Source organism: Microchirus variegatus (assembly GCF_963457635.1).
Source record: "Microchirus variegatus genome assembly, chromosome: 5".
NCBI classification, from domain to species: Eukaryota; Metazoa; Chordata; class Actinopteri; order Pleuronectiformes; family Soleidae; genus Microchirus; species Microchirus variegatus.
Genome location: NC_139806.1, coordinates 28030034 through 28057612, shown reverse-complemented (window position 1 = coordinate 28057612; position 27579 = coordinate 28030034). Strand labels below are relative to the sequence as shown.

General features: G+C 39.8%; 2 protein-coding genes across 2 annotated transcripts in view; one reads left to right on the top strand and one right to left on the bottom strand.

Annotated features, from left to right (window-relative positions):
* Window positions 1-20321, top strand: part of capn5b (calpain 5b) — a gene marked incomplete at both ends in the record, with an annotated part of 31307 nt that extends 10986 nt beyond the window's left edge. Inside the window, 11 exons of the mRNA XM_083889439.1 lie at window positions 1823-1954; window positions 9509-9717; window positions 9789-9981; window positions 11370-11563; window positions 15282-15359; window positions 15674-15869; window positions 15943-16065; window positions 16161-16357; window positions 17145-17266; window positions 17957-18093; window positions 20139-20321. Coding sequence (XP_083745565.1) covers window positions 1823-1954; window positions 9509-9717; window positions 9789-9981; window positions 11370-11563; window positions 15282-15359; window positions 15674-15869; window positions 15943-16065; window positions 16161-16357; window positions 17145-17266; window positions 17957-18093; window positions 20139-20321 — 1764 coding nt within the window. The remainder of the gene's footprint in view (window positions 1-1822; window positions 1955-9508; window positions 9718-9788; window positions 9982-11369; window positions 11564-15281; window positions 15360-15673; window positions 15870-15942; window positions 16066-16160; window positions 16358-17144; window positions 17267-17956; window positions 18094-20138) is intronic.
* ompb (olfactory marker protein b) lies at window positions 6249-6725 on the bottom strand (the record flags this gene model as incomplete). Its single annotated transcript, XM_083889440.1, has 1 exon — window positions 6249-6725. The coding sequence occupies one exon, from the start codon at window positions 6723-6725 to the stop codon at window positions 6249-6251; it is 477 nt and encodes a 158-aa protein (XP_083745566.1).
* Window positions 20322-27579: the final 7258 nt, after the last annotated feature.

Here is a 27579-nt window from a genome sequence, read left to right as displayed (position 1 = left end):
AGTTTGCTCATTACTTGCTTTGTTCTGAAAGGTTCATCAGTTACTGTGACTATTTGTAATAATTATAGTAAAAAAGATGCAAAACAAATGTGTCATTAATTATAAAAACATATCTTTCTACTCCAATTCTTTCTGTATTTTATTTATCACAAGGTGGCAGCGATCATTTTGTTAGCGGACTTCACGCATGACGAAGTTCACAGGGTTACGCTGTAAATTATTCTTTGGGTCTTTGAATGCATCTCTGTAGCTCAACATACTGTGAACCCTGCATTACTTTCACTAACTCTCATGCGCTGGAGTTCAAAATATTAGTATATTCAATGAATAATAAGATACGTCAGCACTTTTAGTGTGTTTTAGATGTTGTATATATGTCTAATCGTTAAAATTTTAACCAACTCCCTGTTTTAGGAGGAAAATAATGAGTGAGAAAAAAGTCCTCATTCGTATTCAGATTGGTGTTCTTCAGCTTCTCTATAAATCAGATGGTGGTGCAGTTTCTTTGATCACCATCCCTAAGACTATAAATCTATTTGTACATAGAGGATGTTTCTTTCAGACTCCACCTCTCCTCTGTCCCCAATTTTTCCATTTTATCGCAACCGGTCTAGGTAGATGGCCGCACGTCTTTGAGTCTGATTCTGTCAGTTTTTTCCTCTCCACTGTTGCCTAGTGTTTGCTCATTGTGTGAATGTTTTTTTTTTTCTGCTCTCTATAATATTGTAAAGGTTTTTGCCTTTTTGCCTATGTTGTGGTTTGGCGCTGTACAAATAAATTGAATTGAATTGTTGTTGCTGTGCTGCAGAATCAATGTGGGACTGATAAGATGCCTCCATGACGGGGATTGCATGATAGATAATAACCTAACCATCTAAAGTTATTATATATTTCTTTTAATTTTTTGTTTTATCAATTCATTCCATTCTTTTTTTGACAGATTTTTGCTGAAGCATGAGGCCATTGTGTTTCAACAAAAGAGCAAAGCACAGTGTGTGTCTCTCGGTAATTGGCTAGTTTCAAGCCCGCAGGCTGTAGTAATCATCCCACACATTATCACAGGAACGGCAGGAAGTCTGATTTGTGTGTGTGTGTGGGGGTGTGTGTGTGTGTGTGGGTGTGGGGGGGGGGGGGGGGGTATGTGTGTGTGTGTGTGTGACCTGCAGTGGCTGATGGAAAGGTGTTTGTGACACGTGCACAGGAGGAGAGAAAGAAGACGCGTGTTGTTCGCTCTACGCTGCAGCAGAAAATGAAACCTCGACTCAGCAGAGTCTGATTTCATGCACGCCGCCTTCCCACACTCAGGTTAAAGATTATGAACATGATACGTGGGTTCTAGTGTTTGATTGTACACACAGTTTGTTAAAGGGATGGTTCAGGGCACGCTGGTGTTTTTATGGATAACGTGGCTGCTATCGGGGACAGAAGAGACAGGAAATCTAATTTAAGCCACGCAATAAAAGGCTCACCTGATAAAGTACAAGTCCATGATGTCCGCTGCTGTTTTTCCTGCCATTAGCCGGCCAGAACATTAAGCTTATTAACTGATCACTCTGCAGCAGTAGTCCATGTGAGCAAAAAAACACCAATTTTCTCAAAGGAGATTGGTGTGACTGGTTTGTATTCTTCAGTTTCTAGCTGGAGAAAAAAAAAGCTGTCTTAACACCAATATAAAGCCAAGCCAATATGTGTCAATACCTCACACAACCACACTTCAAAAACCTGAACTGACCCCTGAATCACAATCCTATTACAGGCTTGGTTTACTCACGGAAATTAAATCAGATGTTGATCATTTCCTGTTGTTGTTGTCTGACCACAGGAGCTGTGTGAGGACCCTCACCTGTTTGTCGATGGCATCAGCGCTCACGATTTGCACCAGGGGCAGCTGGGTAACTGCTGGTTCGTGGCGGCGTGTTCCAGTTTGGCCTCCAGAGAGTCACTGTGGCAAAAAGTAAGTGTGTGTGTGTGTGTGTGTGTTGTCTGCTTCTTCTTCTGTCTTAAATGTCATCTTTTATTTCAACTATGGGTTTCCTCATGTGCGTTGTGACTGGATAATCTGTGCATTTTTCTCGAGAAATGTTATATCCATAATGTTTGCATCATGACTGGCACCAGAAATGGAAGTCTTGATTTAAAAAACCTGTTGTTTCTCAGGATGTTTTTGTTGACATGGTAATTGACTTGCAGCTTGACAGAGGAAACGAAGTGATTAGAGAGGTTTAACAGGATTTAAAACAAGATCCCTCAGCCTGTTTTCACAAAACACTGGATTATGATAGACGATTCAGAAGGTGTGTGAACATCTGCTCCTGCTTATGTGTCATCATCATCCAATTAATTTACCCATGTGTCTTTATGTGCACAAATTTGAAACTAAAAAGTTGTTGTTACATCCAGGACAAAAAACTTCTTGATGAACTGTAACCACAGGTAATTATTTCCAAGATCCAACTGTCGTGGTTCATTTTGAGTTGAAATTGCTTCAGTAGCCCGTGTTGCGTTCACTGTCCTGTTGTAAATAGTAAACCCCAGCTCAACAAAAACAGGAGGTCAGTTTCTACTTATTATTAGGGCTGTCAAAAGATTAAAATTTTTAATCAGATTAATCACAGGGTAGCTGTGGATTAATCACGATTAATCACGATTAATTACCATTCGTAAATATGCCAAAAAAATCGAATTTTCTCTTTATATTGTTGTAGATACGGAGAGATAAATAAAGTATGTGAAAATATAAATGTAAAGAACAATAAAATACTGTAAATAACTTGTAAAAACCTATACAAACTTAGTAAAAAAGAAACATTACATTGTAAAAAAAAAAACACATTATAAAACAATATAAATAAATAGAAAAAATAAAATGCTGTAAATAACTGTAAAAAAAACAACTATACATTGCACTGTAAATAACTCACATTATAAACAAAATATAAAGTATAGAAGTTAAATAGTTTTCTTACTAAACCCACAGCAGGAAATTCCTCATCAGCACTTTGAAGCACTGCTTCTACTAGTTAGCGTTAGCGTCAGCTAGCATTCTGACGCTAATGTTAGCTGCTGTCTGTGTCCCCATTCGTTAGACAGTGACTGTTAATGTTATGATTATATCATTATCTGCGCCAGTAGCGTTAACACGTTAATTTTGACAGCCCTACTTATTAGCTCTTATTTTTACTCGGTGATCGTCTATTTATTAAATGTTCGCATTTTGCAAGAAGAACTTGAAACTTCAAATTCAACCCAAGCCTGAAGATAATTTCTGGATTTTTCTTGGAACCCAGCGTGACCAATCAGTCCTTGTCCAGGCTTGGGTCGGATATTCATGCTCTAATGCAGCATTTACCTCCATCTTCCAGAACAGAGTGCATCTTCCCTTGATGTTTTATACGTGTGGCGTACTCCTTGTTTGTTACTCCAACACCTCCTTCAAGGATCGCTTTTTATGTGAAATGGAGGAAAAAAAAAATGAAAGAGAAACTGTGTCACAGACTCTGAAGAGGAGCAGCTTATCCTCACTCCTCATCTTCCTTGTACTTCTCATGCTGCACAGCATGTTTGAAGCCTCCTGAGACTGAAAAGATACAGGAAACGGCTGCTTTTTCCTTCCTAAAATCAATTAGTTATTCGATCCCTAAAATCAAACTTCAAAAGACAATGTCAAACCCAACCCATTGTACGTTTTTCTCCCCTCACATTCTCTCAACAGTGTGCCAACGCTGCTGGACACCTCGATAATTAATATCTGGGTGTCAAGTATATTAATGGTTCATGGAAACCAGCACCACCACAAAAACTGCAGTCGCTGCCAAAGGGAAAAAAAGAAGCCAAAAAATATGAATAAGCTGGAGTACAACTTTTATTCTTTTAAAACAAACTGATAATTTTTTTTCAAAGTTTACTGTTAAAAACTGTAGAGAAAAATTTTAGCTTTTGCCAAATAACAGGCTTTTTCCTTTAGTTACTAATATATTTGATTTCTTTAGTGTTCTATTTCGTGTTTTATTTCTTCAGTGTCCGTTTTTCTTCGAATATCACAGGATTAATTCAATCTGTGGCAGGATCAGTTGTTGTCGCATGATGGAGAACTGCAGTTTTAACTGTAAAGGTCTGAAACTCTGACAGCACAAACCTTAATGAACAAGAGGTTGCTTTGAGGCAAAATATCCCTGTCTGCATTTGTGCAGTTCCTTAATAAAAAGTAAAAACTGCATTAGAAATCTGTTGTGTTATGAGAAATGTTGATGAATATGGAAGGCTCTCACAATTAATGGGAAAGCCTGAATAGTAATGTTGTTACTCACTCTGGCTAATTAGCCTGAAAATTTCAGCAATTTACTTTTAATTATTATTTATTTTTGCCGTTCATAAACTGAATTTTTGATGAGTCGTTCGTATGCTCTGTTCTGTCCTCCATTAGCCTCCAGCTTCACTTCCTATGAAAGCAGAACAAGTACTTGTCAAAGTCTCACAGGGACTGCTGCTTATCCCCCGGTGAATCAGCCAGTGCTGGTGCTTCAAAACATAATTATTGTGTATTTTGTACGAGTTAATTACCCGCAACAGAAGCAACAGAGTGCTTTTCATTTCAGCTGTTGAATCCAATTTTTCCACGCGTCATTTCACGCCTTGGTCAAAAAAGGTGACAAGCAAGCGGCGAGCTAAAGGACACGTAACAACGAGGGCACTCGATAATGATTTATATTCATGCATTCAGTGCTGGAGGAAAAATCAATTTAATTGACACACCTGGGAATTGCAGTGGTGGACTTTTTTTTTCTTTCTTTTTTTAAAGAAAGAGGTTCAGTCTCTCCGGATTTGACCACTCAGGCGGCAAGTTAGTGTTTGCTTTACACCGTCAAGGGACGTCTCGGTTATTTTCTTTTCTCACGCTTTACATCGTGCAGGCGTCCACTCATTTACAGTCACTGTTGCTGTTTAGTCCCCCGTGGTGAGGAGGAAGAAGAGGAGGAGGAGGCTGAGCGATGGGATCCACATGCCTGCTAGGTTCTCTTGTTTGTCAGGGGTCGCCGTGTACGACAGAGACAGATGAGGCAGCAGGAACCTGTTCTGCCGTCCGCCGGGGGGAATCACTCGCTCGCTCACATATAAACAAATACACGCACTCGTCTCTAGTCGTTATCTCGCATGGGACTCATTTCTGCCAAACCCATCAGGGCTGAATGTTTGTGAGGGAGGACGGCTTAGCTGAATCCCAAAGAATGATCTGTGCTTGAAATTTTCTTCATAAACTACTGATAATTTAGTTTCTTTGAGTTATTTGCATACACAATAGCTTAAAAAAGACCAAAAAGTGACTAAACTAGCACAAATTAGGCAAATAGAAATGAAGAGCAAAAATGTAAGAAAAACAGCTTAGTCTTGTTCTTTAGCTCTCGCAGGATTTCAGGATTTGAAAGGTTTTCTTTTTCCGATACAGTCTTTTGTTGACATTTATACCCAATTTATACCCCAAAAAAACCCCTAAATAACTTAGAGTTTAACTAAAAATTAAGCTTGTGTTTACGGTGCCTTTTACCAAAATAAAAGCTTCCTAAGAAGAAAAGGTGTGGCTTCTCCCTCTAGGGGGCGCCACAGTGGGTGATCCTCGGCAGGATGTCCTTCCTGTCCTGACGCAACCCTCCCGTTTATCCGAGGACGAGGAGTACTGGATGTGGTTCCCCCGTGGCTGAGCTCAATGTAGCTTGTGTAATTAACAGTGGCGATGAGGTGCCTCATCCTTTCACCGAACAGGGATTCGATCCAACAACCCTCCTGTTACAACCAGCAGCTCCTCGTACTGAATACATTTTTCAAGATAAAATAAATGATTTTGAATCAGAAGTTGTTTTGAAAATCTTTAATCAAATTGCGACCCAAGGACTCGCAAATCAAATCAAACAAAGATTCACAAACATTTTCAGTTACACAAATATAAAAACTAATTCCAAAACCTAAACGTAAACATCATGAATCAAAAGTTATTCCAGTTTTTCTTTAAAGACTTTCTTGCTGTGTTAGATTTATTAGAACTTTACTAAAATATGCTCAATATCACAGAATAGAAAAGGTCAGAACAAAAGAGTTAGAAAAACAGCTTATTCTTGTTCTTTCTTGCAGGATTTCAGGATTTGAAAGGGTTTCTTTTCCGATACAGTATTTTGTTGACATTTGAATGTATACTAAAATCTTCAACTAAAAGTTTCCAAGCACAGAAGGAGCGATTGTCCAAGGTTTTGTGATTCTCAGCTGTCCACTGTGAAGGTGATGGAGCAGTCGACAGTCTCAGGGCTGCAGCCTTCGGCGAACGCAAACAGGAAGTACATCACTTTCCTTACCTTAGCCAGCTCCGCGACCCTCTCGCCGAACTCGTGCGAGTCAGCCTCGTAGCACTGGACCGCCGCATTGACTTCTTTTGACCTCCAGAAAACCCCGGCGGGCTCCAGCAGCTGACGCGTCATCAGGTGAGTGAGGTCTGGCGTCCAGAGCTGCGAGGTGGCCGTGATGGTGATGCGCCCGGGCTGAGGCAGCTGCACCGTCCACCGTGAAAATCGCAGGGACTGTTTGGAGAAGTCCAGCCGGTACACGGCCTCGTTGGGACGCAGCAGGTGCTCGCCGTCCTGCCTCTTCTGTCCACGCTGCTGCAGGGACTGAACCCGCAGACGCATCACCTCCGTCAGCTGAGTGTCGGGACGGAAAGGCAGCTCCAGTACTGTGGACATGTTTGATATCAAACGAGGGGGTGGATGAAGTCGACAGCCAAACGTCTCCACACTCTCCTAGTCCAGTAAACTCCTACTATCTGCTCTTGCCTGCAGGCTGCCACGGTCTGCATGTGAGCACGTCTGTGTTGCGTTGATAGAAGAGGGTGGAGGCAGCGTACAGATGAGCTGCGGTGCTAGGCAACCAGGACTAATGACATTTGCAACCACAGCACAAGCACATTTCCTTCAGGGAGCCGTGCAGGATTCTGTTTGTCACACATTTGTTTGTCTCTCTTTGTTTCCTTGGCTTCAAAAGAAACGCTCGGTGTAACCGCCAGAAATCCAAGAGACTCGTGTGAGTGATGTGAATATCAAAGTGGTTATGTCAGCGTGAAGCCTGATTTATACTCGTCGAGTGACAGAAAACTCTTGTTGTGCTCCTGTAGAGTCACAAACACCTTCATATTCTGTCATGTCATATCACTGGACGTCTTGTCTTCTGTTTTAGTTGCTGTTTCTCTTTTGATTGTCAGAGATTTCTTCTTGTTTAAAAAAGAAATTGATGTAAGGTCCCTGCCTTACTCTACTATAAAGTGGTTTGATTTGAAGGACATCATAGTTTAAAACTGTTGTTTATGTTTGAACAGATGTGTTTCAGTGTTGGTTAAAACTGGGTACCCTTTCTCTTAAGTTTCAGGAAAGCCTTAAATTAAGGATACTTGTGTACTGCTGCAATTTCAGTCTTGGTTTTGTGGTATTGTTGATATTCTGGGTTATTAGATGAATACAGTTGAGGTTAGGCTTGAGTCTGTTCCTGATTTTGAGAAACCTATGCAGTGAACGACGTTTAATCAACGACTTCATCAAATCCATTATTCAAAAGATGAAGTAGTGGTAAACAAACAAACAAACAAACGGAGATATCGATCGGGATGATGAAACATAAAGTGGACAGCAGAAAAGAGCCAGTGGAGGCCGTGCGGTCACACACGGACGACTGAAAGCAACAATTATCCCAAGTGTTTGTTGTTGGAATGTAGGTTGTAGTTTGGGGAAATCCTCTTTATTCCCCCTGGGTTATACAGTGCATCCGTAGCTAAGGAGGCTCCTGCTTGTGTTTCTGGACAGTTGTCAGCCCAGATAGTCTTTGTTATGTCAGAGGGAGTAAGCAGCAGCAGCAGCAGTAAGACAGGTTCCTTCCCAAAGGATTTCAGAATGACTGTGATGGTTCTGTGCTGCAGTGCTTTGTTTATTTCTCTCTCTGTGTTATTGTTGCTCTGCCTTTCTCAGAGTCGCTTCACTGGAGAGACGAGATTCTCTCTCCATCAGCGATGGCGTGTCAGTGTCACCACCTGCTGGGAGGTTTGACAGGAACCCCCGTGACGTGAGCACACTCTGGCATCTCCCAAGGACGCCTGCTGGGATGGTGTCAGTCAGTTCATATTATGTGGTGTCGCTCTCTCGCACCCTGCGTCACTTACAGTTTTCCTTGTGTTGTGCCCGTAGATGTTTCATAGATGGATGCCCTTTCTCAGGTCGGCTGGAGGTCGGATGCTCTGTTTATGACACTGAGTCACGGCCGACTCGAGAGACCGCAACGACGTTCTCTTAATATTCAAATAGCAATCACAACGCTGTGGCTGTGAGGCTTGTATATACCTTAGAACAAGCTTGTCCTGACTTGTCAGATGCGATTATCAATATGCGGGTGCCAAGTATTGATAGTGAGAAAGAGTGAGAAATTTAGCTAAATTGATTGGTGACGCAGCATAACTTCTAAGTGTGATAGAGAATCTATGGAGCCATCAGTGAGCAGCAAAACTCAAAATATGTTTAGTTTGTCCATTGTGGACTACTGTACTGTAACATGGGGGTTCAAAATGTCAGAACATCTGTACTAATTTCTTTATTTGCTAGGACTTTGTTGACAAGGTAAGTTAATCGTTTGAGAGTTTTTTTCACTATCTAAAACAAGTTCTCTGACTTTTAAGCTTATTAAGTTTGAGTATTTTCTGGTTTCTTTGCTCCATAAAACAAAGAAATCATGAAAACCAAGGTTTAGAAAACACCAGTCAACATTTTCGGACATTTTGTGGAACTGACAGATTGATCCATTCTGACAATACTTGTTAATTGCAGCCCTAGTTGCTTTGAAAGGATGGTGTGCAAAACCTTATTCCCCCCATTGAAGTTTCCCAGCAACATGGCCGTGCTATTTCTTGCAGAAATAGAGAGACTTGCACCTCAAGAACTAAAGAGGGCCACAGGAGAGATAACCGTGGCAGCTGAGCAGCAGTTCAAGATGCCTGTGGATAGCAGGGAACCTGCAGTGGGAAGTAGTCGACTAATTTAGTCTTCACGGCGCCGCTGAGGCAAGATGTCCGGGCTAAAAGGGCGAAACGGGCAGTGACCTAGTGAGCTCAGACCACCCTGCCACCAAGGAACTCATCAGGATGAGGCTCTTGCCACAGAATTCCTTCCGTTTCTGCTTGAAGCATTCACATTCGACTGCACATGAGTTTGTAATTTTGTTACATAGCCACAAAATGGAGGCTGCAGCTCATAGACTCATACTCAGCCGCTGCAGTCAAACAGTTATTACCTCTCACCCATGTCCTATTACAGCTGGATTTATGAGCCTGAGGTCCACGTTGACACATTCGTCCCCTATTCCTGAATGTTTGAGCAGGCGAGAGGGGATATGGTGGCAGCCCACTGCTCTTTAATTTTATTATGCTACAGGTGTTTGTTTGGCTTACCCGGTCCTCTGCTCTTCCTCCTCCTCCTACATCTTATTCCAGGTCATTCCAGACTGGAAGGAGCAGGAGTGGGATACGGAGAAGCCAGAATCGTACGCCGGGATCTTCCACTTCCGCTTCTGGCGCTTTGGCGAGTGGGTAGACGTGGTGATCGACGACCGGTTACCGACGGTGGACAACCAGCTGGTGTACTGCCACTCCAACGACAGCAACGAGTTCTGGAGCGCGCTGGTGGAGAAGGCCTACGCCAAGTTAGTACTGCCGCTGAATTTGCTGTCAGTTTAAACAAATCGACTCGTAAACTCTTGTTTACTTGCCGCAGGGTTTACGGCTGCTACGAGGCTCTGGACGGAGGGAACACGGCCGACGCACTGGTCGACTTCACTGGCGGCGTCTCGGAGCCCGTGGACCTGCTGGAGGGTCAGATGGCCACGGACGAAGCCGCCCGCAACCAACTGTTTGAACGGGTTCTCAAAGTCCACAACAGAGATGGACTCATCAGCTGCTCCATCAGGGTAAACAGAGAGCAGCGTCGCTGATTTACCTAATTTTAGAAACTACTTATTCAAACATGATAAACTAACAAAATAACCTATGTCGGCAGGGGAAGAGAATAGAAGCTACTTTTCTTTAGATTAACAACAAAATGACACCCCTAATTACACTACAGTTCAAAAGTTTTGGGTCACCGATAACATTTTTTTCTGTTTTCCATGAAAAGACACACCTTTATACTTCAAAAGAGTTGCAAAATAAATAGAAAATATAGTCAAGACATTGACAAGATTAGAATTAATGCTTTTTATTCTAAATAAAACTGTTTTTAGCTTTGCTAGCATAAGTGCACAAGGGTTTTCTAATCATCCAATAGCCTTCTAACATTATTAGCAAACACAATGTATCATTAGAACACTAGAAATGGGCCTCTACATAGTCCATTAAAAACCAGATGTTTGCAGCTAGAATAGTTGTTTACCACATTAACATTGTATAGAGTGTATTTCTGATTCATTTGATGTTATATTCATTGAAAAAAAAAACTGCTTTTCCTTCAAAAATAAGGACATTTCTAAGTGAGTCCAAACTTTTGAACGGTAGAGTATAACCGTTTAATGTTCAAAAGGGTGTAGGATGAAGTAAAGAACTTTTACTTTTCAAACTCCAAACAGTCAAGGCAAAGCTTTGGCTCCATGCGCCTGTTCCTTTTCAAAGCCACTATTTATTTTTATAGTTATATTGAAGACACAGGTCACAGTGAAAGTAAAATGTCAGCACAGCTTCCCGTGAACAGTTTTCCCAGCCAACAAATGTCCTTGTATTTGTTGCTTCTCAAGCCTTTTTTTAAATTCTGCTCACAACTGCAGTAGTAAGATGGAAAGACCCTCTTCCTCCTTTGTACTCCCACTGGATTAAAGAGACTATGCAATATCTGAAGCTGGAAAAAATAAGATACTCTCTGCAAGGGTCTGTGTCGAAATTTTATGCAATATGGCAGCCCTTCCTGACATTTGTGGAGCAAATGGAAACAGAAAATTTGGCTCTATAATACAGATTCTCCTATTTGTGTTGGTACATGTGTTTTTTCTTATTCATTTTTATTTATTTATTATTTTTGCCTTGTCAACAAATATGCATAATGACTGTATTTTGATTTCGTGGTACAGGTTTGGTGGGTGGGTGGGTGGGTGGGTGGTGATTAGGGATTAGTTATTGTTTGTATTGTAAGTGTGTTTTATGTGTTGTGAAAGTCTTAAATAAAAAGACCTTGTTCAAAAAAAAAAAAAACAACTGCAGTAGTAATAATTTCCCAGACAACAGCGCCAGCCTTCTCCTAATTTACATAATTTTGCTGACCCGCAGTGACCTGTCTGCTTTTAACCACAACATTTTCGCTGTTTTCCAGGCGACTACAATAGAGGACATGGAGGCTCGGCTGGACTGCGGCCTGGTGAAAGGGCACGCTTATGCCGTCACGGACGTGCGGAAAGTGCGGCTGGGTCACGGCCTGCTGGCCTTTTTCAAATCAGAGAAGCTGCACATGATCCGCATGAGGAACCCGTGGGGGGAGAAGGAGTGGAGCGGCCCCTGGAGCGACAGGTAATTACAACCACCGACACCTACACAAAAGGTCAATGAGCTAGCGTACAGTCATCTGTGTGATGTTTCAAAAGTAACAGAAATAATGTTTCTTTGGACTGACTTAGAGGATGAGAGAGATGGGTCTTTCTGTGACACTGATACAGATTTTTAGAAATGAAAGCAGTTAATGACCGATAACTGATGCTATTTAGAAATCTGTCTTTTCTGACGCTGTGCTCAGCCGCAATATTTCAAACATAAATCTCACCCCCAGAAGACAGAGTGTGTTGTGATTGGCCAGCCAGCATAGAGCCTTCACAACTGTGTTGTGATTGGCCAGCACCCGGAAAGGGACATATTCAGCACACCCCCTCTCAGAAGCACAGCTTCCCCCTCTGGAACGGTGGATGCACTGCTACTCATTATCAAAACATTGTTTTAACAATGTTTAAAAATAGCTTCTTCACGACTCCCCGCCGCAGTCCCTTTTATGACTTTGACCTGGAGTCAGACCCAGAGTCAGAAGACACTGTCGCTCCGCCACAACAGACGTTATTCTTCTTCTGCGGTTCAATGTACGCAACCGAATGTGCCCGGACTAGTGCCCGGAGCAGGACGATCTGCTGTTCCGGAGAACCGTTTTTTACGTAACCGTACCAGGTTTTTTTCTCGCTGAGCCCGAGATTACAATAAAACACAGCGTTCTCAGTGGTGGCTGAACTGTTTGTTTAGAATCTTCAGGGCTTCTTAAACAGGGTAATGTCGCAGATACACACTGAAAAACAGCGTTAATTGGAACTTACAGTCTAGGTCCGCTTTAAAAAAACGTTGATCAGTATTTGTCAAACCTGGAAATGATGATGTTCTTCAATGTCTTGTTTTATCCACAAAATAAATTGATTCAGTTTTAATGAATTCTTTGTTATGTGGAGCAAAGAAACAAAGAAAATTTCAGAATATTTTAGGAGCTAAATCAATCAGAAATCTTGTTGTAATCATGAAAAAAGCTTCAAACCGACAATTAATTTAGTAATCGATTGATCGTTTCAGCTCTAATACACATACAATACGTATTGTCTATTTTCCTTTTTTGTCCTCCATTTGATTAAATATAACTTCAGTAACCAACAACACTAATGGGCTGCCTATCTAAATTTATGTCTGGATTTCAGGACAATTATATCGAGCATTTTCAATAAAACACTGGTATAATCTGTACATACATGAAACTGGTCTTCAAAAAACTTTTGGAAACTTTTTTTTTTTTTTTTTAAATTGCCCAATCGCAATTAATCAAAAAAGGCAAATATCGGCCAAATTAGTCGTTTAGACCCATTTATTGGTCTATCTCTCGTAAGACCTGTACCAACATCCCCAATTTCAGGTATTTTGTTTAAAAATGCAATATTATACATATCTTTTGTCATATTTGATTTATTTCACACACATTAACACAAGAAAATTAGCTTTAATGTCAAGTAAAAATGTATGAGTGAGGTTAAGGTGAAAATATATGGATAATAGACTCAAAAATAACAAAGAATGGTTTAAATGTGTTGTTTGAATATAAATAAATACATTATACAGTGGATTAATTGGTGAATGAAATATATAGAAACGCAGGATGTTGTGATTAAAATATGCACCATTTCCTATGGTGGTTTCCTTTTGTTTTCAGTTGAAGATATTTGATGGAATTAAAAAAAAAAATTCTGATGTTTTAAATAATAGAAGAAGAAGATTCATGATCTGTCTTGTTTCATAATTACGTGGTATGTAAATTGCTTTTTTTGTCGTCAAAATGTGTTTCTGAAGAGACTGCACATGATAAATAAGCAAACATGAAACATGAAACGACATGAGGGGGAAAAAAAACCCGCCCAGTCTATGCATCATACCCGTGGTGACAGGAAAAACTGCACAATAGGAAACGTCTGGTTGACAATGAAAAATGGAGATGCAATCAAGCTAATGGGCCACGAGGCGAACGAGAACGGGTGAATTCAGCGCAGTAGGAGTTTTGTTTGTTTGTCGTGAACGATTTGAAACGCTGCAGTCACTTTCCCCGGAAAATCTCTGTGAAGAGGCTGAAATTTAACCAAATACCTCTTGAGTTTAAACGCCCAGGGGAGCCAAAATGATTGGTTTGCACAAGGGACCAAAGTCAATCCCAGAAACAAGCCTTTCATTCTGGTTTTCCCTTCTGTTGTTTTTTTAACTGCCATGCAATTGTTAGTGAGAAGAAAGGAAACAGAGATAAAGTTGCTCCCCGAGCTTCTCTGTGAACTGTTTGCTGCCATACTCAGTGACACAAACAGGGAGGTGGTAAAGTCGGATCACAACGCCGTCTGAATTATTAATCCAGCCCAAAGACAGAACGATGTTATTAAGGCATACGTGAGTCATCTCGCACTGGCTGAATAATTTATTTATGGTTTGATTAAACCTGTTACAGTAAATGGAGTCTGACAGACTGTTGAGACGACGACGTAAACACAAATACATAAACACGGAGCTAATGCGTCCAGTAAAAACAGAGCAGTGAATACAGGATTGACCTGGATGTTAAGGTTTGATTCACAGTAACAACCATCACACTGCTCATGAGGGGCAGATGTGATACATGATTCATATGTCAAAATATATTATCATGAATGCCAAATTCTGGAAACAAAATCACAGAAATACAACGGTTAACGGAAGAACTGTTAGCTCCTGTGTCTGTACTCACAGCCATCTTAATTCATTAACCAGTATATATCAAGAAAACAACAATGGAGACGTTTTAGGTTTGTAATATTTGCTTTAAAGAAGTGCTATAACGAATAATCAATTATTAATTGGTTATTTGATGATGCTTTTATTGATTTTGTCTTCTTCTTAATAATTAGAACAAGCTGTCTGATATTTTCTGGGGTTTTTGCTTCAAATAACAAAGAAAAACCATCAAAACTCAATAAACGAGTTTTGAGAACTTCATTATTTTGAGATTTTGGTCGACATTTTTCAACATTTTCTGCATTTTATTGACCAAACAACTAAACAATTAATTCAGAAAATTGTCAGATTAATTGATTATTAATATATTTATTAGTTGCCGCCCTACTACTACAAATCTTAAGAAGATGATTAGAACAAGCTGTCTGATTTTTCAGCTTCTTAAATGTGAATTTTTCTGGGAGGTTTTTTTGCTTCCAATAACAATAAAAAAAAGACAATTGAAGACTTTTGAGAACATCATTATTTTGAGGTTTGGGGCAACATTTCTCAAAATTTTCTGCATTCTATTGACCAAACAAGGAAATTGATATAAATGAATATATTATTAGTTGCAGCACTACTGCTAATAATAATAATATTTATAGCAGATTTTTATAATGTTTTTCAGGTAATTTAAAGACGCTTCCACAAGAAAACAAAAGAAAATGAAGTCTGTAATAAATAAATAAATAAATAAACTACGGTAAATTTAGTAATGAATGAATGAAACACATGATTTGTGTTTTGAAAGCCTGTCGTGAAAACCCATCAAAACCCATGTTCAAAACAGTATTAGAATTAGATGAGGTGTGTATGATTTGTATTAAAGTTTGCTCAAATACACTTAAAACTCAGGGGAAATTAGACACAGAGTCACGTTTGCGATTTAAGACTGCTGTGAAATAAAAGCCAGGGTTTCTCTCTGCTGCCAAAGTAAATAAATTGTTTGCTTTCTCTCTGTCTTTGTTCTCGACAGCTCGGAGGAGTGGAACAAGGTGAGCAAGAGCGAGCGAGAGAAGCTGGGTGTCACCGTGCAGGACGACGGCGAGTTCTGGTGAGTGAGGAATAAGAAACCAAGTCATTTAAAATCGTTTTGATTGTTTCTCTCTGTCCTGAGCTCAGACAGACACACTCCTTTCGTTCAGAGGCACCTTTTAAGACTTGATACTTGGATATTGGTTAAATCTCATTCAGTGTCACCGGCAGAATTTCCTGTCTCACGTTCACGTGTTGCCCTTTTTCTTTGTTCCTGGTTTCATCTCCTCTATTTTTAAAAAAACACCTATTGAAGCTCTTCTTTCAAGCTCCGGCCTCTCCACTCTCTCTGCTCCTCTCTCTCCTCGTCTTTTCCTGCCCCTCCTCCTGCAGGATGACGTTCGACGACTTCTGCCAGTACTTCACCGACATCATCCTGTGTCGCCTCATCAACACGTCCTACCTGAGCATCCACAAAACCTGGGAGGAGGAGGTGATGAGGGGATCCTGGGTCCACCGGCAGGATCCTCTCCGCAACCGGTCCGGCGGCTGCATCAACCACAAAGCCACGTTTCTGCAGAACCCTCAGGTTGGTCCCGGCGCTGATGTGTGTTTATGTGCTTCAGCTAAGACTGGATATGATTTTGACTTCCTTTTTGCAGTACGTGTTCGATGTGAAGAAGGTGGAGGACGAGGTGTTGATCTGCTTGCAGCAAAAAGAAAAGAGAGCGACACCCAAAGAGGGCAAAGGGGAAAACCTGGCTATTGGCTTTGATATTCACCGGGTACTAGTGCTCAAATAAGACACTAATATATGTAAAAATGTGTCATGAATCCATCATTAATGGGACTCTTTTACATGTCTTTTCTCATCTTGCAGGTGGAGCTAAATCGGAAGTACCGTATGCACTCGGCCCAGCAGAAAGTAGCGGGCTCCATCTACATCAACTCGCGCTGCGTCTTCCTCAGGAAGGAGCTGAAGGAGGGCCGCTACGTCATCATCCCCGCGACCTTTGACCCGACGCAGCAGGGCGACTTCCTGCTGCGTGTTTTTACTGATGTGCCTTCAGACTGCAAGTAAATCTGTACTCTCTGTCCAGAGATAGAGCAGAGTGTCATTTAATTCATTTGCTAACTGTTTCTCTTAGTCACATGAGGGTGAACTCTTGCTGCACTGCTCAGGTGGCGCTAAAAGCTAAGCTAACCGCTGAGTCCACAGATGTGTAGGTGCTCCTTTGGCATCTATGATGTGGAGCCATAAATGCTTCCACGCACCGTTTTTCAGATGCTTTAATGTCAGATTTAGTTTCCTTGAGTCCTGGGAATTAAAACGGGATCTACAGCCAAGCTGTGCTCACAGCGCCCTCTGCTGGACAATGTGGTAGCTACTTCATCCTGACATCTTAATCAGCGATTTTCCTCACCAAATTCAAACAAACATTTGAATTTGTGTCTCTTTTTCTATGTTTTCTCACATCTTTATGGACCAAACGATTATAATTAACAGGTTAATGATCGAGGATGAAAAAAATCATTAGTTGCAGCCCTCGTTTCAACGTCTATATCTGTTGAATATGAACACAAACAAACTTCATACATGTTTCAAAGTAAAATCATCACAGTGTTTCGGTTACCAGAATCTGTTTGAAGACTTTTATTGTGGAATATTTGTAGGATACACATTGAAGTATCCTGACATTGGACATTGAAGAGTTATGGCATTTTCTACTTATGTCAGAGCATAGCAGCAGCTTAACAACAGACCTCGGCCTCAAACTCACAAGAAAATCTGAGCTATTAATAAAAAATGAATAAAAACAAACCTGTCCCCTTATATCCATGTCCTGTCCCGTGTCTTTCCCAGAGAGCTGACTCTGGACGAGCCTCCTCAGACGTGTTGGACAGGGATGTGTGGCTACCCTCAGCTGGTCACTCAGGTCCATGTGCTGAACGCCGAGGGTCTGCAGGGTCAGGACTCTAACGGAGGTACGTCCAGTGACACATACACATGGAGCTTCACTGTCTATTCCCCAAAAAGAAAAGAATAATGAGCAAAGCACAAGGTCCCACAGCGCCATCTTCTGAAACTGAACACAGCATTATTATTTAGTGTAGTTGTTTTGTCATGATCATGTTAAAACGTCATGTTGAAACCCACTTTTTGTGAATTTTAAAATATATTTTCTGTATATTTTTCAGTAAAACTAGATCAATCTGTTATCTGTGAAAAAACTCAGTATAAGACGATATAATGTGGTGTTTTTATGTGAAATCTTGATCATGACGTTTTGCTGATATCTGATATGCCGATATAACGTGAGTTCTTGGGTAAGATAAGAAGTCCTTTATCAGTAACTTGTTCATTTATGGTGTTTTTCCCAACGTCCAAATGTCTCTTCTGCAGTGAAACTAACAATATTTTTGCATACTCATGCTGCAGCAGATGTAGATATAAATTATCTTCATAAAATAACAGTTGTTGAAGGAAGAAGCATAGAAGTCTGGGAGAAAGCAGCATATTCTCCCTGCAAGTCACATTTTAAAGACAATTCTGAATTCAGAAAGTGCTATATTTACTAATTAAATTGGTGAAAGTATTGGTAATTGGTAAAGTAATTTAAAAACCAAATACACATATAGTACCTGGTGTCCTGATGTGTTTTCTTGTTATTGTAGCTGTCAATCCCTACGTGATCATCACCTGTGAAGGAGAGAGGGTTCGCTCGCCCGTTCACAAGGACACGCGTTGCCCAAACTTCGACATCAAAGGCCTATTTTATCGCAAGAAACCCAAAGAGGGCATCCACATCGAGGTGAGCTTGTCACACTGTGCACGAAACAACTGAAACACACACGACGACGACGCTCTGTTTGACTGTGACCTGTGTTTGGTCTCAGGCATCGGAATAAATACCCGACCAGTCATTTACAAGTTTACAAGCAATAATTATACATAATTACATGTCGCTGTTGTGTGAACAAGCCAACAAATGCTGCTAAAAGGTGATTAACATAAACAGTGACGCATAGTAGCTGTGAAAAATCTCGTGTCACAACAACAGGCAACGCTTCTTCTGACATAAATAGTCTGAATTGCTAATTTTTCTTATAAATGAAAGAGTTAATTTGTCCACACATAAAGATGGAACCTTAAGTTTCTTTTATATTTGCATGAAAACACCAAGTTCAGATAATAATATTCAGGTTTAATTGAATGTTTCCTCCTTACATGTTCCTCCCATTCTAATTAACAAGATATCTAAACAAATCCTGCTGTAAGCTGTAGATTTACAAGTACAGGAACTACATGGATTCACAATATAATTTTTATTACATATATAGCTGAAGTCAACCATCATCCCTTTGTCTGTGTGTGTGTGTGTGTGTGTGTGTGTGTGTGTGTGTGTGTGTGTGTGTGTGTGTGTGTGTGTGTGTGTGTGTGTGTGTGTGTGTGTGTGTGTGTGTGTGTGTGTGTGTGTGTGTGTGTGTGTGTGTGTGTGTCTTTCGCTTGACATCCATAACTAATCAATTACAGGCTCAATATCAGGCAATATTTGTAAGCCAGCGCTCTTGTTAGGGAATTATTATTGCTGATGTAATATTGAATTTATTCAATCAGACGTGTGAAATTGTATAATTTACGACCTGGTGAGTGAAAGCAGATGTCTTCATGCTGTGGAGGTTGTCAAGGCCCCAGAGCAGAGATTTTTTTTCCCTCTCCCCTGATATTTAAACGCACACTCTGTAATCAGAATATTAGACCTGTGAAGGTTTGAAATATCAGTCACTATGTTGACTAAGCCCTCACAATATTACATCATGTTGTAGCAATAACAATATTTTTCAGAATTTCAAAATAAATGTTTTGGGTATGAAGTGATATATAGTTAACCAAAAAATTTAATGAATCTATAAATATCAAAAACAGACATTTAAACCATAAGTTTGAGACCCCTGGGCTAAATGTTTCTCGTTAGGACTGATAGTTTTGCTTGACAGAGCTTATTTTTCAGATGAAGGATGCGGCAAATAAATAATGTTATAGTATTTGTAAACACAGCATCATTTCAAGTAATATTTTACACAGGAAACCTCCAAAAATTACCGCTTTATATGCCAGGCCTGTATGAAATAAACCAAAATACTTGTTAATTTTTTCAAAATGCTTTATTTTCATTTAGAAAATCAAGGTAAATAAAGGTACTATATAAGATTCCTTGCCCATCTGTGGTAAAACAAATAATCTAAAACAAATGCATATAAGAATATAAAAAAATCCTGGTCCTCAACTTCATCAACTTTCCTTCATCTTTGAAATATTACAATAGATACAGGAGAAAACCGAGCCGTATGACCTTACGTTTTGCCTTTGGGAACTTAAATTTAGAGTGTCACAGGCCTTTTCACAATGACGCTCTCTGTGACGCAGCTGCTGATTGGCCGTTTCTACGATCTTGCGGTAACACGCGGTAACGCGTTTTTCCGGATGTCAGCGGAAATTACCAAATATTGTTCTTTGCCCACTAGGGTGGCATTTCAAGATTTTTGCGCTGGGTTTTCCAAAAATCCTCCTTTATGTCTCGTCTCAGTGTGGATAAAAAACTCTATGATACAAACCTTTTGTGGATTTTCTGAAACAACAGCTCTGATGCTTGGATAAACATAGCTGTTTGCAGTCATGTGTATTTGATCTGCTGTTCTTGCTTCCCGTCTTGTCGGTTAAATCCCATCTCCTCCTGTCCCCTACAAATATGCTCCACTGCTTATTCCCCTTTTTGTCTTTTCTGTCCTCTCTTTTCCTGCTTTTCCTCCCTTTGCTTCCCGGATCCCTGCCTTGTTTACACGAGCGACCCAACAGATCTACAACAGGAACATGATCGTGGACACCTTCCTGGGCCAGGTGATCCTGTTCAGCGACCCCAACGAGCGGCAGGAGCAGCACACGCTTCACCTCCGCGACAAGGGCAACCGCCAGGACAACGACCTACCGGGCACGCTCACTGTGCGCCTCATCACCTCCACCACGCTCACCAACATCTGATGACGTCGTGTATGCCGTTGTGATGAACAACGATCATCCTCCAAACATCGCTGGAGCTCACTGTGCCGCTCGCTCGCTCTCTCTTTGTTTCTCTCATCATTTCCCCCTTGTTTTCTTCTGTACTCTCTTTCAAGTGTTTTTGAAGGACTATACCTTTATTTCCTTACCGAACAACACATGCCAAAATCGCCCTTCATTTAGTGTTTCAACAAAACATGATGTTTGTCCTTAAATCATGTCTGAGCTTCAGTCAGGCTGATTTTTAAAGGTGCAAAATGCAAAATGCCAACGTGTCAAACCGAAACTCGTCTATTGTGTACCTGCATGTATCACACACATATAATAATAATAGATAAGTATGTTTACATCAAGGTAATTATGAGTATTAGGAAGTAAAACTGAAGGTTTGTCGTCACCGGGACATTTTGAAGTACTTTCTTCTTGGAATCACTTTTTCATTCAGTCTGATTCCAATTTCACAGCCTTGAGCATCTACTGCTATACACACACTTTTCATAAAGTTACAGCCGTCTTTTATCTTAAAATAGTCCACATGATCACTTACATTCTGGTCACATGATGTTGGTGGTTCATGTCCATCTTGTCTCATGATTTTTGGGGATTTTGTATTTGTATTTGACCGATACTGAATTTCAGACTCAAACACCAACTGTATTTGTAAGATTTAGCCTCTGACTTTTTAATTGATAAAACATTTTTTTTTTTGTTTTGTTAGCTTTTTTTTTTTAAATTATTATTATTTTTAATATACCAAACAATTTAATATAACTCTGAGGACTCTGAAACTGAAGACTCTACTACAACGTGATGCATTTACTAGTGCTACTAGGGCACGTTAATGCTGCATGACGGGTTTCCATGACAGCTGACCGGAAAAAAACGCATGCGACATCATGTTAAAGTGCCGTGGCACCGGAGTCCAGGTATCGTTTACCAGTTAGCTCCTTTAGTGTCGTTAGTGCCGTTAGCACACCTACAGTCGAACTGGATCGGTCTGTTTATTAAACCAAAAGAGCAGCGCTACAAATAACCAGCGTACCTGTTTACTGCGTATGTGCCTCTATTTTTAAAGTTTAGCGTTACTTTAGAGACTCATTTTAACAATCGGGAGTCACGTAAACATGACCTCACGGGCGTCATTGACGCCATTAAAGCGTTAATGTGCCCAGCACTAGTATTTACATATGTGATACCAACATCATGTGAGGCAGAATGTTGCATATTGCACCTTTAATCACTTTCACTTAATTCGCGACTTAACTGATACGAAGAAACTCCTTTTTTTCCCCTTTCATATTATCATAATCGAACACACAGTGCATATACAACACATGCAGATATGTCTGCACTCGCCATGCATGTGCCAATGTTTTCAAGGGCTATGCATTGCCTTAAGGCTGAGTATGTCTCTCCACGTGGAGGAGACGGGGACGTTATGTTAAATCCCCCACCCCTTTATGTTCTTACCATCAGCACAGCCTTCATTTCATCATCCAGTCCACATCTTAGATGCTACGTCTCTTCCTCTTCTATATCGACTCAAGCCTTTGATGTGTGGATGTTCCTGCTGCCCCGGACACCTCACCTCTTCTCCAGTTTCCTCCCGTGCTTTGGAAAGCATGCAGTGCTGTCTGTCAATTTTTTTACCCCGTGGACTTTTTATCAAATGAAAGCCAACGCGACTCGAGCTTTTACCCTGTCGTTTTGTGAGCATGCTCGTCTTCCATCACTGGCACCATCTGAATCTCCCCCGAGACGCTTTCTGCCGGTTGCTATGGACGATCGCCAAACTGCATGCCTAAAAAGGGAAACAAAAAAAAAAAATAGAAACTTAACTTGCCTGTGCTGCACATCTTGTCGTCGTAGCTTAGCAGCCGGTGCTTCTTCGATTCCCGACCCATCACAAAGACTCACCGTGACATAATTCAAGTGCTTTATGGGACCAAAGACGAGCCAGGCCCTTTGTTCTCATCGTCCCCGTTCAGACAGGAATGTCCTGGCATGTCCTGGCATGGCATGGCCCAAGCCTCGCTACAAAACCACCACCCCCTGTGCCACATCCTCTCTTAGCGGCAACACCACTGCCTGACTCTTCCTCTGACTTGAGTCTGATGTCTACGTTGACGTCAGGACACAGCGGCTCCTGCTTCTGATGTCGGCACAGAACAGCGCTGAGTGTGAGTGTGAGTGTGAGTGTGAGTGTGTGTGTGTGTGTGTGTGTGTGTGTGTGTGTGTGTGTGTGTGTGTGTGTGTGTGTGTGTGTGTGTGTGTGTGTGTGTGTGTGTGTGTGTGTGTGTGTGTGTGTGTGTGAGAAAGAGAGAGTGTGTGAGAGAGAGAGTGTGTACTTTGTTTTTAAATCCTGGTGGGGACCGTGACGACACACCAGCCAATAGGGACATGTGACAGACTGTTGATTTCTGAAGGTTAAGACCTGGTTTTTGGGTTCAGGTTGCTGTTAGATTTAGGTTCAGGTTGACTTCTCCCCACAGAGATAGCGGTGTACTTGTTTTTAAATTCTAATGAGGACCGTAACGTGAAAATACACCAACGCATAGGGGACATATCTTGATTCTGGGGATTTCAGCTTACAATTAGATTTAAGTGCAGCGTGTGTTTGCGTGAATGTATATCTGTTAAATGCAGAAAGATAAAAGGATTTCTGAGAAAAGGTGTGAACTAAAAAGGAGAAGAGCCCTTGAGCTGAAAACACACCTTGCACTTTACTTCGTTTAAATGTGGTGGGAAAAAAAGAAGAAATAAAAGCCTCTTAATGGTGAAAGGACGGCGGGAGATCTTAGGAGAACGTCCTGCCTAACAACCTGTGCCATTGCCTTGGTCCTGGCTGTGTCTCCACTACAGGAAGACAGCGTGGGACATGGGACAAACTGTAAAATACTTTTCAAATGGATTACAAATGGCATATTCAACCAATACTGGTATTACCTTTCTGTGATGAACAACAGCATTTATTTCATCCGGTTTGACCTTTGAGCACCTTGTGTCCAATAGAGACTTCAAACTGACAAATCACAATTTATGTGTTTTTCTTTTCTCTGAAAGTGCAATTTCATCGTTTTTATTTTCAGTATGTCTCTTCCCTGTCTCCATGACATTGAGAATTAAAAATAGGAGTTATTTTAATGCCATTTGAGACATTTTTGTTGAATGTAAGACAGTTAGTGTTTGGTTTTTTTCGGGGGGTTTTTCAGCGCCTTTTCCGTTACTTGAACACTGTTATTGTTCACATCTCTGTAAATGTGTCTTGCATGGATTATTTTGCAGTATGTTCATGGCCTTGTTATTGTACTGTTCAATTGTTACTATACACACACATATATATATATATATATTTATCCTTTCGATCTCAAAAATTAAATGCTAGATTTGAGCAGTCAGCATGTCTACACTAATGCACCTCACGTCAGTCTGACCATATCAACTGGTTTGAAACAGTTATAGCCTACGTCTTGTAACACAGTGATATAATGATAACGCCTTTAGCATCTGTGAACTTTAGCGGCAGTTGTTGACTATTTAGGTGCTATTTATATTCTCTGTGCTCTGTTACGTCGTTTATTTTGGTGTGAAAGAGACAGAAAATGGAGTGGAAAGCTATGTTAGAAAGTGTAGTGCCAAGTAGAGGTCGACCGATGGGATTTTTAGAAATCAGGGCAGCCGATTTTTCTTTTGGCCCATATATTTATCCCTTTTTCTATATGTTTCCTAAATCTAATTAATATAACTCTTTCACGGTCAAATTTACAGTGTTAAAGTAAGAGTTAATTCAACACCAGGTAAAACCAAATTTACCATGGAGAAGTATTAAATTTAACTCTTTTTAGTATTAGTAACACTTAAAGAGTTAAATAGTTTGAAAATGAGCTATTTTAGCATCCAAGTAGCATTCTACAGTGTCCTTTGGTCCTTGGTGGCACTACTTTTGGTGTTACGTTAACGTTGTAAAATAGATTTTCAATAACTTTAATCACAAGTTATTGACAAACAATAATTGTCGGCCTCAATATATTTTGTTTTTGCACTTCAGTGCAGTTATAGCCAGTAATTCTTTTACAAACTACATATTAAATACATGAAATAGGTCTTCAAAAACTAAATAAAATCAAGTTTTGGATGAACAAATAAAATTTCAGAGAGAAAAAAATTTAATTTGTAAAATTCAGACAATGCCAATCATTAAAAATTATTGATATTGACCCAATTAATCGGTCTACCTCTAAAGCCAAGTTGTGTGAAGCAAAATTCTAATTAATTTAAGCAGGAACCACTGAAGTCTTAACAGCTCCCTATTGGTCAGCTATATGTTCAGAGCAGCTTTCCGGTGTGACTGTTGTGTAACCTCTAATCTCTCTCCCCCCCCCCCCCCCCCCACACAGGTCAGTGCTGTTAATATTTACAAAATCTGCTTTTTATGGGGATTGACGGGTGAGAGATTATCGATGGATGAAAGTGAGAGCACACAGATTAGGAAGCAGCTTGTGTTTGTCATAGATGTCAGTTGTGCTTGACTCGCAGAGCTAAACATCTGCTTTGCCACCCCAATCCCCCCCCCACCCCCCCAAAAAAATTAATATTCAGTGATGCTTGAAAAGGTGGTATTTCCATAACACCGAGAGAAACCTCCAACCATCTGGAGAAATTAATATGCTCTTTGCTTCTCAACAACCGAGGAGGTTAATTTATATTTTTGGGCTTTTTGCCAATATGACCAACCACTTGGTATCGCAAAAAATAAGTCCGTGCTCAGTGAATGAAACTTTTTCGTATTATTTTGTTTTCAAAAAATCTTAATATCTGTCTTTTTACAAGTAAGGAAACAACAATTTCTGGTTTTCTGGGTAGAAAATTTTACACTTTGGTGACCACTTGAATATCTGATTAAAAACTTTTTATCTCTGAAAATCCAGGTGATACGTTTCAAACAACAGCACCACTATTTGTTCTGACTTTAAAGAGACTTAATCAAACAGTTTTTACTGGGTGGTTCACCTGTACATACATTCATTGTCGTGAAAGGATGATTTATAAAAACCTAAATAATCCCCTCATTTTTTTATTTTTTGCCTCTAGCAGGCTAACATTTTTGGCTATTTTAGCTAAAATCAGCTATTAGGTTTGTCGCAGATGTTCACGTTTTTCAGATAATGAATCATAACTATTATAATTATTATTATTTATCCCAAACTTTGGTTTGTGACCAAGGCCTGCATAAGTAATGAAACGTCCATTAGCCACAAATAAATGTTATCATATTAGCCGGCTATGCTAACATTGTAGTTCACCTCACAGATACACTAAAAATACATATTTTATTATTATTTAATATTATTATTTTTGTACATATTTCACCTGTAAACATATCAAAACAGAAAAGCAAGATTTTAGGTGATGCTAGTGACAATAGTGGGCATCTTTTTACACAAAACAAGAATTAGCATTTATTCAAGTGCCATTTTTTATTATTTTATTTTATTATTTTTGGTTTTAAGCTGTTTTGTTGTTGTTGTGGTAACACTTTACAATATTGATACGTTAATTAACAATATTAATGCTATTATAAATATTTTCTTACAGTTCATTAATGGTTTTTTACTCACTGTTTATTAATGTTATTCAGGTTAATTAAGTTATTAATCCATTTATTATTATAGTATTAATGCCAGTATGCCACTATTAACCATAACTGAAAATTACATTAAAAGCTTTAGGTAACTGTAAATGCCTTTCTTTAGATAATATTCATAAAATGTTTCTGTATCTATTAACATAAATACATATATTATTTTATTTTTTTTACCTGAAATGACCCTTAATTTATATAAACAGGCACTAAATAATCATCACTGAACTCTGTTAATCATACGTTGCCTTTATTAATGCTCATGACCCTTGCCATAAAGTGTAAAACATGTGTCCCTTAACTATGACTTCATAAATGTAGAGAAGTTCATTTTTAAGTATTACTTAACTATTATAAAGCATTTGTTAACCATCATTACCCTTTATTAATGTTTCTTAACAATGGTTAATATGTGGTTAATTGTGCTCATGTAAGGCATATTTAACATACTTGTGTATTTATGAAGTCTTAAGATTTATATCTTATTCAACTTGAATAACATTATTAAACATTAAGTTAAATTTGAATTAAGAGTTAGTAAATGCTTATTACAGCATTCATTAATGTTTATTAAGGTATCCTTTTTATAAAGTGTTACCCATTTCATTTGAAAAGGATTAATTGCTCCTAATTCTGCTTGACAAGTAACATGAAGAAGCCAAAGTGATGGTGTGTGTGAAGTTAGCAGTGAAATATTAAGGGTGTTCCTCCTCCTCCTCCTCCTCCTCCTCCTCCTCCTCCTCCACCACCTCCTCCTCAGCCTTCTTCTAATGTGCTACAGCAGTGCCAAAAAAACAGAAGCTTTGAGGTAAAGATGTTTGCTGTGTGTGACAGGTCGAATTAACTTCTGAGGTTTTTTATTTGTTTTCCACTTTCTGTCAAACTCTGTTCCTTTGTCAAAAGTGTTATGTCTTTCTCTGGAAACACCAGACACAAACACTCCAGTGGCCAAACCAACTAGACTAACTGGAGTGCATGGACCTTTTCCTTGATTTTTCCCTCTGAATTTCCTCATTCCCTGTGGACTCGTATTTCCTGCACGGCCTCGTCAAAGCTGATTTCCACAACACTGAATGAACCCTTTTGGATGAAGCTGAACTGCTTTGTATGAATCCAGAATTGCCAGTGCATGTAGCAAAAACTGCTTCAGACCTTCTCGCACCGTTGGTGACTCACAGATTACAGTATATTTTTGGGAGGGGGTTCTCGGAGTGTCGTGTCAAATAATCTGCTGTCGCTACTTTGATAAACATACTGCGTGAAGTACGAGGCTTGTGTTGCACACTTGCATGCGTTTAAACAGTATCTGGTTTTATAACATTTTGTATTCAGTAACCTGCAGTATACAGTATGTATATAAAAGTAGCAGCAATTTGGCTCATCAGTTATTATTATTAGACAGTATATACAGACATTTATCTCAAGACGAAGATGTTCTTGTTCGATACCTCCAGTGAACATGAACGCTCATTGTCTCACGATACCTGGGTAATTTCTTGAGCACAGCTTTGGTTTATTCCTTTTTCCAAACCAATCGTCTAAATATCGTAGAGATTTTGGGTATTCAACATTTTTGTAAACTTGCTCAGTCTTTTTCTT